This window comes from Oncorhynchus kisutch, linkage group LG29 (assembly GCF_002021735.2).
Source record: "Oncorhynchus kisutch isolate 150728-3 linkage group LG29, Okis_V2, whole genome shotgun sequence".
NCBI lineage: Eukaryota > Metazoa > Chordata > Actinopteri > Salmoniformes > Salmonidae > Oncorhynchus > Oncorhynchus kisutch.
The window spans coordinates 41585389-41598357 of NC_034202.2; the positions used below are offsets into that span (position 1 = coordinate 41585389).

Consider the following 12969-nt stretch of genomic DNA (forward strand, 5'->3'; position numbering starts at 1 on the left):
TGGTGTGCATGTAAACCTGTAACAGGATGTTGGTGTGCATGTAAACCTGTTATTCATGTTTCTATGACTGAGTCCTAGTTATTGATGTTTCTATGACTGAGTCCTAGTTATTCATGTTTCTATGACTGAGTCCTAGTTATTGATGTTTCTATGACTGAGTCCTAGTTATTCATGTTTCTATGACTGAGTCCTAGTTATTCATGTTTCTATGACTGAGTCCTAGTTATTCATGTTTCTATGATGTGGGTAGGTCTTCCCCGGTGTTCCTCAGGAAGTGTGGTGTTAACAGGACTGGCTGTCTGCTGGGGAGGAACAGACTGTTACTACATATCACTACTACAGCAGCAGAGTACCGGTACACACGCATACTACTACTACTACTACTGCAGCAGAGTACCGGTACACACACGCACACGCATACTACTACTACTACTACTGCAGCAGAGTACCGGTACACACACGCACACGCATACTACTGCAGCAGAGTACCGGTACACACACATACTACTACTACTACTACTGCAGCAGAGTACCGGTACACACACATACTACTACTACTACTACTGCAGCAGAGTACCGGTACACACACGCACACGCATACTACTACTACTACTACTGCAGCAGAGTACCGGTACACACACGCACACGCATACTACTGCAGCAGAGTACCGGTACACACACATACTACTACTACTACTACTGCAGCAGAGTACCGGTACACACACATACTACTACTACTACTACTGCAGCAGAGTACCGGTACACACACGCACACGCATACTACTACTACTACTACTGCAGCAGAGTACCGGTACACACACGCACACGCATACTACTGCAGCAGAGTACCGGTACACACACATACTACTACTACTACTACTGCAGCAGAGTACCGGTACACACACATACTACTACTACTACTACTGCAGCAGAGTACCGGTACACACACGCACACGCATACTACTACTACTACTACTGCAGCAGAGTACCGGTACACACACGCACACGCATACTACTGCAGCAGAGTACCGGTACACACACATACTACTACTACTACTACTGCAGCAGAGTACCGGTACGCACACGCACACGCATACTACTGCAGCAGAGTACCGGTACACACACATACTACTACTACTACAGCAGCAGAGTACCGGTACGCACACGACATTTCACTACTACAGGACAGAAGTACAACCACTCACTAACACATAGGAACGTTTCTCTCTTTCTCTTTCTCTTTCTCTTTCTCTTTCTCTTTCTCTCACTCACTCACTCACTCACTCACTCACTCACTCACTCACTCACTCACTCACTCACTCACTCACTCACTCACTCACTCACTCACTCACTCACTCACTCATAGGAACGGTACTCACTGACTGACTGGAACATTCCAGCAGTTAAATACAACAATCTATTTATGTGGATTTTGGACTGTATTGTTTCTTTAGCTGTACTGGCGTTCTGAGGTAGTTGAAACCATCTGAGGTAGTTGAAACCATCTGAGGTAGTTGAAGCCATCTGAGGTAGTTGAAACCATCTGAGGTAGTTGAAGCCATCTGAGGTAGTTGAAGCCATCTGAGGTAGTTGAAGCCATCTGAGGTAGTTGAAGCCATCTGAGGTAGTTGAAGCCATCTGAGGTAGTTGAAGCCATCGGAGGTAGTTGAAACCATCGGAGGTAGTTGAAACCATCTGAGGTAGTTGAAACCATCTGAGGTAGTTGAAACCATCTGAGGTAGTTGAAACCATCTGAGGTAGTTGAAGCCATCGGAGGTAGTTGAAACCATCTGAGGTAGTTGAAGCCATCTGAGGTAGTTGAAGCCATCTGAGGTAGTTGAAACCATCTGAGGTAGTTGAAGCCATCTGAGGTAGTTGAAGCCATCTGAGGTAGTTGAAACCATCTGAGGTAGTTGAAGCCATCTGAGGTAGTTGAAGCCATCTGAGGTAGTTGAAACCATCTGAGGTAGTTGAAACCATCTGAGGTAGTTGAAGCCATCTGAGGTAGTTGAAGCCATCTGAGGTAGTTGAAGCCATCGGAGGTAGTTGAAGCCATCTGAGGTAGTTGAAGCCATCTGAGGTAGTTGAAACCATCTGAGGTAGTTGAAGCCATCTGAGGTAGTTGAAGCCATCTGAGGTAGTTGAAGCCATCTGAGGTAGTTGAAGCCATCTGAGGTAGTTGAAGCCATCTGAGGTAGTTGAAACCATCTGAGGTAGTTGAAGCCATCTGAGGTAGTTGAAACCATCTGAGGTAGTTGAAACCATCTGAGGTAGTTGAAGCCATCTGAGGTAGTTGAAACCATCTGAGGTAGTTGAAGCCATCTGAGGTAGTTGAAGCCATCTGAGGTAGTTGAAACCATCTGAGGTAGTTGAAACCATCTGAGGTAGTTGAAGCCATCGGAGGTAGTTGAAGCCATCTGAGGTAGTTGAAGCCATCTGAGGTAGTTGAAGCCATCTGAGGTAGTTGAAGCCATCTGAGGTAGTTGAAGCCATCTGAGGTAGTTGAAACCATCTGAGGTAGTTGAAGCCATCTGAGGTAGTTGAAACCATCTGAGGTAGTTGAAACCATCTGAGGTAGTTGAAGCCATCTGAGGTAGTTGAAACCATCTGAGGTAGTTGAAGCCATCTGAGTTGAAGCCATCTGAGGTAGTTGAAGCCATCTGAGGTAGTTGAAGCCATCTGAGGTAGTTGAAACCATCTGAGGTAGTTGAAGCCATCTGAGGTAGTTGAAACCATCTGAGGTAGTTGAAACCATCTGAGGTAGTTGAAGCCATCTGAGGTAGTTGAAGCCATCTGAGGTAGTTGAAGCCATCTGAGGTAGTTGAAACCATCTGAGGTAGTTGAAGCCATCTGAGGTAGTTGAAGCCATCTGAGGTAGTTGAAGCCATCTGAGGTAGTTGAAACCATCTGAGGTAGTTGAAGCCATCGGAGGTAGTTGAAGCCATCGGAGGTAGTTGAAGCCATCTGAGGTAGTTGAAGCCATCTGAGGTAGTTGAAACCATCTGAGGTAGTTGAAGCCATCTGAGGTAGTTGAAACCATCTGAGGTAGTTGAAGCCATCTGAGGTAGTTGAAACCATCTGAGGTAGTTGAAACCATCTGAGGTAGTTGAAGCCATCTGAGGTAGTTGAAACCATCTGAGGTAGTTGAAGCCATCTGAGGTAGTTGAAGCCATCGGAGGTAGTTGAAGCCATCGGAGGTAGTTGAAGCCATCTGAGGTAGTTGAAGCCATCTGAGGTAGTTGAAACCATCTGAGGTAGTTGAAGCCATCTGAGGTAGTTGTAGCCATCTGAGGTAGTTGAAGCCATCTGAGGTAGTTGAAACCATCTGAGGTAGTTGAAGCCATCTGAGGTAGTTGAAGCCATCTGAGGTAGTTGAAGCCATCTGAGGTAGTTGAAGCCATCTGAGGTAGTTGAAGCCATCTGAGGTAGTTGAAACCATCTGAGGTAGTTGAAACCATCTGAGGTAGTTGAAGCCATCTGAGGTAGTTGAAGCCATCTGAGGTAGTTGAAACCATCTGAGGTAGTTGAAGCCATCTGAGGTAGTTGAAGCCATCTGAGGTAGTTGAAGCCATCTGAGGTAGTTGAAGCCATCTGAGGTAGTTGAAACCATCTGAGGTAGTTGAAGCCATCTGAGGTAGTTGAAGCCATCTGAGGTAGTTGAAGCCATCTGAGGTAGTTGAAGCCATCTGAGGTAGTTGAAGCCATCTGAGGTAGTTGAAGCCATCGGAGGTAGTTGAAGCCATCGGAGGTAGTTGAAGCCATCGGAGGTAGTTGAAGCCATCGGAGGTAGTTGAAGCCATCGGAGGTAGTTGAAGCCATCGGAGGTAGATGAAGCCATCGGAGGTAGTTGAAACCATCGGAGGTAGTTGAAACCATCGGAGGTAGTTGAAACCATCTGAGGTAGTTGAAACCATCTGAGGTAGTTGAAACCATCTACAGGTTGTGTTTTCATTCTGACATGTCATGAACATGGAATTACTGTCCCACAGAGATATGCTCCAGTCTGGCCCCGCCCCCACTGGCTGCTGATTTGCCAGTTGGAGAGAGGGTGGAGCAGATGAGAGCCTGTCTGAGTAAGTCATTGGCTGACGGGGCAGGGGGTGTGGTCATGACTTATGACATCATCCAGGTATACAAGACACTGGTGCTGAGCTATGGTATCTCCTTGGAAGGACCCTGTGAAGACATGAAGGTACAGATACACACAGATACACACAGATATACACACACACACACACAGATATACACACACACAGACATTTATATACAAGCTGTGTAGGTGGAGTTTTATCTAACTGTGTGTGTCTATCTCTGTCTGTGTGTGTCTATCGTCTGTCTGTGTGAGTTTAGGTGGCGTCTTGGCTGTTGGACCCAGGTAGTGAGGAGAGAACTCTAACCAACATGGTCACCTGCTACTGTCCCTCAGAACTACTGCTGCTGGATGGACACACACACTCCCCTCGCCTACGAGCAGCCATAGACAGCGTGCTAATACACAGCACCATGGGTCACCTCACTACCCTGCTGGAGAAAGATGGACTGATAGGTAAGGAACACATCTGACAGCCAGACTTCTACCTTATGTCTCAGTTTTTGATCATTCTGTTTCTGTTCTGTCCCTCTGTCTCCTCTCTCTGTCTCTGTCTCTCTCTCTCTCTCTCTCTGTCCGTCTCTCTCTCTCTGTCTCTCTCTCTGTCTCTCTCTCTCTGTCCGTCTCTCTCTCTCGCTCTGTCTGTCTGTCTGTCTCACTCTGTCTGTCTCTCTCTCTCTCTGGGGTGTCTGTCATCTGTGTGTATGTAGATGTGTTCCGCAGTGTGGAGATGCGTTCCCAGGTGTGCCTGGCGCTGCTAGAGCTGAATGGGATTGGCTTCAGCTGGGAGGAATGTGACAGGCAGAAACACGTGATGCAGGCCAAGCTGTCAGCTCTGGAGACACAGGCCTACAGCCTTGCTGGACACAACTTCTCTCTGACTAGCACCGAGGATGTGGCACAGGTAGGGAGGGGGATTGGGGGTTCTAGGGCTTCCCCAAAATCACCTCCGGACCACCAGACATTTCATATATTTGTTGTTTATTTGTTGTAACTATCATCATGGTCTTGACTAGGTGTTCAGGGTATCACCAAGGTCTTGACTAGGTGTTCAGGGTATCACCAAGGTCTTGACTAGGTGTTCAGGGTATCACCAAGGTCTTGACTAGGTGTTCAGGGTATCGCCAAGGTTTTGACTAGGTGTTCAGGGTATCATCATGGTCTTGACTAGGTGTTCAGGGTATCGCCACGGTTTTGACTAGGTGTTCAGGGTATCACCAAGGTTACCACAACATCTCAAGGGGAGAGAAGTATTGTTCTAAGGTTCTGCATCATCATGTCTGTTTGTCTGTCTGTTCCTCCTACTCTGTTGTTGACGTGTGGGTGTGTCTGTGTGTGTGTCTGTGTGTGCGGGGGTGTCTGTGTGCGGGGGTGTCTGTGTGTGGGTGTCTGTCTGTGTGTGTGGGTGTCTGTCTCTGTGTGTGTGTGTCAGGTGTTGTTCCGTGAGCTGCGCCTGCCTCCCAGCTGTGATTTGAGCGGGGGGAGGGGTAAGAAGACCCTGGGGTACAGCAGGAGAGGAACAGGACGCGCCGGGTTGGGGAAACCGTTCAGTACCACCAAGGTAACACACACACACACACACACACACAGACACACACACACACACACACACACACACACACACACACACACACACACACACACACACACACACACACACACACACACACAGTGAAGTTATTGGTCCTGCTCTGTGACATCATATGTGAATAAAACGTGACATCATCAGGACATCCTGGAGAAGCTCAGTTCCCTCCACCCGTTGCCGGGGGTGATTCTGGAGTGGAGGAGGATCACCAACGCCTTGACAACGGTGGTGTTTCCCCTGCAGAGAGAGAAACGACATCACCCCCTGCTGGTTATGGATAGAATACATCCTGTCTCCCAGACACACACTGCTACAGGTAACACACACTGCTACAGGTAACACACACTGCTACAGGTAACACACACTGCTACAGGTAACACACACTGCTACAGGTAACACACACACACTGCTACAGGTAACACACACACACACTGCTACAGGTAACACACACACACACTGCTACAGGTAACACACACTGCTACAGGTAACACACACACACACACACTGCTACAGGTAACACACACACACACACTGCTACAGGTAACACACACACACACACTGCTACAGGTAACACACACACACTGCTACAGGTAACACACACCGCTACAGGTAACACACACACACACACACACTGCTACAGGTAACACACACACACACTGCTACAGGTAATCTATCTGAAGATGAATGTACTGACTATGACTGGTCCACCTAGCTATCTGGAGATGAATGTACTGACTATGACTGGTCCACCTAGCTATCTGAAGATGAATGTACTGACTATGACTGGTCCACCTAGCTATCTGGAGATGAATGTACCGACTATGACTGGTCCACCTAGCTATCTGGAGATGAATGTACTGACTATGACTGGTCCACCTAGCTATCTGGAGATGAATGTACTGACTATGACTGGTCCACCTAGCTATCTGGAGATGAATGTACTGATGGATGACACACACTGATCATTTATACATCAGTCTGCTTGTGTATGTTGTGATGGATTCTTGTCTGTCTGCGTGTCTGTCTGCGTGTCTGTCTGCGTGTCTGTCTGCGTGTCTGTGCACAGGCAGAGTGAGCTTCACAGAGCCAAACATCCAGAACGTTCCGAAGGACTTTGAGATCCAGATGGCCTCTGTGGTGGAGGAGAGCCCGCCCTCACAAGATGGCCGCCGGACTGGGTGGGAATAACTATTTATTATACTGTTAAACTATCTATAACTACTAACCCTAACCTTGACAAGATGGCCGCCGGACTGGGTGGGAATAACTATTTATAACTACTAACCCTAACTTTGATAAGATGGCCGCCGGACTGGGTGGGAATAACTATTTATAACTACTAACCCTAACTTTGATAAGATGGCCGCCGGACTGGGTGGGAATAACTATTTATAACTACTAACCCTAACTTTGATAAGATGGCCGCCGGACTGGGTGGGAATAACTATTTATAACTACTAACCCTAACTTTGACAAGATGGCCGCCGGACTGGGTGGGAATAACTATTTATAACTACTAACCCTAACCTTGACAAGATGGCCACCGGACTGGGTGGGAATAACTATTTATAACTACTAACCCTAACCTTGACAAGATGGCCGCCGGACTGGGTGGGAATAACTATTTATAACTACTAACCCTAACCTTGACAAGATGGCCGCCGGACTGGGTGGGAATAACTATTTATAACTACTAACCCTAACCTTGACAAGATGGATGCCGGACTGGGTGGGAATAACCATCTATAACTACTAACCCTAACAAGATGGCCGCCGGACTGGGTGGGAATAACCATCTATAACTACTAACCCTAACCTTGACAAGATGGCCGCCGGACTGGGTGGGAATAACCATCTATAACTACTAACCCTAACCTTGACAAGATGGCCGCCGGACTGGGTGGGAATAACCATCTATAACTACTAACCCTAACCTTGACAAGATGGATGCCGGACTGGGTGGGAATAACCATTTATAACTACTAACCCTAACCTTGACAAGATGGCCGCCGGACTGGGTGGGAATAACCATCTATAACTACTAACCCTAACCTTGACAAGATGGCCGCCGGACTGGGTGGGAATAACCATCTATAACTACTAACCCTAACCTTGACAAGATGGATGCCGGACTGGGTGGGAATAACTATTTATAACTACTAACCCTAACCTTGACAAGATGGCCACCGGACTGGGTGGGAATAACTATTTATAACTACTAACCCTAACCTTGACAAGATGGATGCCGGACTGGGTGGGAATAACCATCTATAACTACTAACCCTAACCTTGACAAGATGGATGCCGGACTGGGTGGGAATAACCATCTATAACTACTAACCCTAACCTTGACAAGATGGCCGCCGGACTGGGTGGGAATAACCATCTATAACTACTAACCCTAACCTTGACAAGATGGATGCCGGACTGGGTGGGAATAACCATCTATAACTACTAACCCTAACCTTCACAATAACCAGTGGTGGGAAAAGTACCCAATAGTCATACTGTAGTAAAAGTAAAGATTCCTTCATAGAAAGTTACTCAAGTAAAAGTCACCCAGTAAAATACTACTTCAGGAAAAGTCAGAAAGTATTTGGTTCTATTTAACTATCAAAAGTAAAAGTATAAATCATTTCAAATTCCTTATATTATTCCTTATATATATTAAGCAGACAGCACCATTTTCTTGTTTTAAAATGTACAGATAGCCAGGGGAAAACTCCAACACTCAGATATCATTACAGATAGCCAGGGGAACACAATAACACTCAGACATCATTACAGATAGCCAGGGGAACACTCCAACACTCAGACATCATTACAGATAGCCAGGGGAACACTCCAACACTCAGACATCATTACAGATAGCCAGGGGAACACTCCAACACTCAGACATCATTACAGATAGCCAGGGGAACACTCCAACACTCAGACATCATTACAGATAGCCAGGGGAACACTCCAACACTCAGACATCATTACAGATAGCCAGGGGAACACTCCAACACTCAGACATCATTACAGATAGCCAGGGGAACACTCCAACACTCAGACATCATTTACAGATAGCCAAGGAACACTCCAACACTCAGACATCATTACAGGTAGCCAGGGGAACACTCCAACACTCAGACATCATTACAGATAGCCAGGGGAACACTCCAACACTCAGACATCCTTTACAGATAGCCAAGGAACACTCCAACACTCAGACATCATTACAGGTAGCCAGGGGAACACAATAACACTCAGACATCATTACAGATAGCCAGGGGAACACTCCCAACACTCAGACATCATTTACAGATAGCCAGGGGAACACAATAACACTCAGACATCATTACAGATAGCCAGGGGAACACCCCAACACTCAGACATCATTACAGATAGCCAGGGACACACCCCAACACTCAGACATCATTTACAGATAGCCAGGGACACACCCCAACACTCAGACATCATTACAGATAGCCAGGGGAACACCCCAACACTCAGACATCATTACAGATAGCCAGGGACACACCCCAACACTCAGACATCATTACAGATAGCCAGGGACAGACTCCAACACTCAGACATCATTACAGATAGCCAGGGGAACACCCCAACACTCAGACATCATTACAGATAGCCAGGGACACACCCCAACACTCAGACATCATTACAGATAGCCAGGGACAGACTCCAACACTCAGACATCATTACAGATAGCCAGGGGAACACTCCAACACTCAGCCATCATTACAGATAGCCAGGGACAGACTCCAACACTCAGACATCATTACAGATAGCCAGGGGAACACCCCAACACTCAGACATCATTACAGATAGCCAGGGACAGACTCCAACACTCAGACATCATTTACAAACGCTGCATTTCTGTTTATTGAGTCCGACAGATCAGAGGCAGTAGGGATAACCAAGTGCGCAAATTGGCCAATTTTCCTGTCCTAAGCATTTAAAATGTAACGAGTATTTTTGGGTGTCCACTCACTGACTCACCCAATGATATGTCCACTCACTGACTCACCAAATGATATGTCCACTCACTGACTCACCAAATGATATGTCCACTCACTGACTCACCCAATGATATGTCCACTCACTGACTCACCCAATGATATGTCCACTCACTGACTCACCCAATGATATGTCCACTCACTGACTCACCCAATGATATGTCCATTCAGCCTCAATACAAGATACTCCGTCTGTAGGCTAAAATGGTGCTGTTTGCAACATTTTGGGAGTTGAGAAATAGCTTTGGTAGCTACGGACAGTTGAGATTCTCCTCTTTTCAGTAGGCCTAGCCAAACTGTTTACAATTGTATTTGTATGCTCACTAACAGCCGCAGCTCAACAATCAGCTGTTTGGTATTTGCCGAACTGCTCATATTCCAGGCCTCCCGACTGTAGGCCTGGGTGCTTAAAAACAATCCGCAGAATAAGCTCATGATGTTCTTCCTTCTCAGTCGGGGCCGTTCCAGGCTAATCAGACCTCCAGCTCCTCCTCCTGAAGGGGCCGTGGCCTTCTCCGTCAGCATGAGACACGCCTTTGTACCTTTCACAGGTAACTCCTCCACCTAACACCTTTCACAGGTAACTCCTCCACCTAACACCTTTCACAGGTAACTCCTCTACCTAACAACAGGTAACTCCTCTACCTAACACCTTTCACAGGTAACTCCTCTACCTAACACCTTTCACAGGTAACTCCTCTACCTAACACCTTTCACAGGTAACTCCTCTACCTAACAACAGGTAACTCCTCTACCTAACACCTTTCACAGGTAACTCCTCCACCTAACACCTTTCACAGGTAACTCCTCTACCTAACACCTTTCACAGGTAACTCCTCTACCTAACACCTTTCACAGGTAACTCCTCTACCTAACACCTTTCACAGGTAACTCCTCTACCTAACACCTTTCACAGGTAACTCCTCTACCTAACACCTTTCACAGGTAACTCCTCTACCTAACACCTTTCACAGGTAACTCCTCCACCTAACACCTTTCACAGGTAACTCCTCTACCTAACACCTTTCACAGGTAACTCCTCTACCTAACACCTTTCACAGGTAACTCTTCTACCTAACACCTTTCACAGGTAACTCCTCTACCTAACACCTTTCACAGGTAACTCCTCCACCTACCATGTCAGGTAGGCCACAGAGAGTCTATACTAATGGTACTATGTCAGACAGGCCACAGAGAGTCTATACTAATGGTACTATGTCAGACAGGCCACAGAGAGTCTATACTAATGGTACCATGTCAGACAGGCCACAGAGAGTCTATACTAATGGTACCATGTCAGACAGGCCACAGAGAGTCTATACTAATGGTACCATGTCAGACAGGCCACAGAGAGTCTATACTAATGGTACCATGTCAGACAGGCCACAGAGAGTCTATACTAATGGTACCATGTCAGACAGGCCACAGAGAGTCTATACTAATGGTACCATGTCAGACAGGCCACAGAGAGTCTATACTAATGGTACCATGTCAGACAGGCCACAGAGAGTCTATACTAATGGTACCATGTCAGACAGGCCACAGAGAGTCTATACTAATGGTACCATGTCAGACAGGCCACAGAGAGTCTATACTAATGGTACCACTTACTGCCAGGCCACAGAGAGTCTATACTAATGGTACCACTTACTGCCAGGCCACAGAGAGTCTATACTAATGGTACTATGTCAGACAGGCCACAGAGAGTCTATACTAATGGTACTGTGTCAGACAGGCCACAGAGAGTCTATACTAATGGTACAATGTCAGGCAGGCCACAGAGAGTCTATACTAATGGTACAATGTCAGGCAGGCCACAGAGAGTCTATACTAATGGTACCATGTCAGACCACTTACTGCCAGGCCACAGAGAGTTGATACAAATGGTACCTGCTTGCCCGCCCGCCCGCCTGTCTGCCCGTGTGTCTGTCTGCCTGTCCGTCTGCCCGTGTGTCTGTCTGCCTGTCCGTCCTATTTGAAGCACCCTGTCATTCCTGAAGTTGTATTGTATTGAATAGCTGCAATATTTCTGTGATCCAGTTGAGTACTTCAAAATGGTGAAAGGTCTCAATGGTAAAATAGTCTTTGGGCCAAGAGGGCCCTCTATCCAACCCTACATGTGTGTGTCAGATGCTTTTATCCAAAGCGATTAATAGTCATGCGTGTATACATTTTACAAATGGTAACCCCAGCGGGAGTTGAACCCACAACCCTTGATGGGTAAGCTCCATGCTCTACCGACTGAGCCACATAGGACCTTTTATGTTATTCCTAATTTCACACTCCCCCCCCCCCCCCCCTCTCAATTCAATTTAACATGTAAAAGCCTTTATTGGCAGGGGAAACATATGTTTACATTGCCAAAGCAATAATATATAATAATAATAGCTATAATAACTAGATAATATACAGAAGTATAAAAATATTAAGTCAACATGACACTCACAAAAGTTCCAAAAGAATAAAGACATTTCAAATGTTATATTATGTCTGTATACAGTGTTGTAATGATGTACAAATAGTTCAAGTACAGAAGGGAAAATAAATAAACATAAATATGGGTTGTATTTATTTACCCTGGAGTTTTGTTCTTCACTGGTTGGCCTTTTCTTGTGGCAACAGGTCACACATCTTGCTGCTGTGATGGCACACTGTGGTATTTCACCCAGTAGATATGAGAGTTTATAAAAACAAGTTGGGTTTGTTATCAATCTCTTTGTGGATCTGTGTAATCTGAGGAAAATATGTCTCTCTAATATGGTCATATATTTGGCAGGAGGTTAGGAGGTGCAGCTCAGATTCCGCCCCATTTTGTGGGCAGTGTGCTGTTTTTTTGGTTAATTCTTTCCAATGTGTCAAGTAATTATCTTTTTGTTTTCTCATGATTTGATTGGGTCTAATTGTGTTTCTGTCCTGGGGCTCTGTGGGGTCTGTTTGTGAACAGAGCCCCAGGACCAGCTTGCTGAGGGGACTCTTCTCCAGGTTCATCTCTCTGTAGGTGATGGCTTTGTTATGGAAGGTTTGGGAATCGCTTCCTTTTAGGTGGTTGTAGAATTCAACGGCTCTTTTCTGGATTTTGATAATTAGCGGGTATTGGCCTAATTCTGTTCTGCATTATTTGGTGTTCTACGTTGTACACTGAGGATATTTTTTGCAGAGTCTCAATTTGGTGTTTGTCGTATTTTGTGAATTCTTGGTTGGTGAGCGGACCCCAGACCTCACAACCATAAAGGGCAATGGGCTCTATGACTGATTCAAGGATTTTCTGC

General features: G+C 46.2%; 1 protein-coding gene across 1 annotated transcript in view; it reads left to right on the plus strand.

The window, feature by feature from the left end:
• Positions 1 to 12969, plus strand: part of polq (polymerase (DNA directed), theta) — an 84905-nt gene that overhangs the window by 64000 nt on the left and 7936 nt on the right. The window contains 8 exon segments of the mRNA XM_031809091.1: positions 251 to 355; positions 3990 to 4192; positions 4351 to 4546; positions 4801 to 4994; positions 5523 to 5651; positions 5820 to 5994; positions 6745 to 6856; positions 10154 to 10251. Of these exon segments, the coding sequence (XP_031664951.1) occupies positions 251 to 355; positions 3990 to 4192; positions 4351 to 4546; positions 4801 to 4994; positions 5523 to 5651; positions 5820 to 5994; positions 6745 to 6856; positions 10154 to 10251 (1212 nt within the window).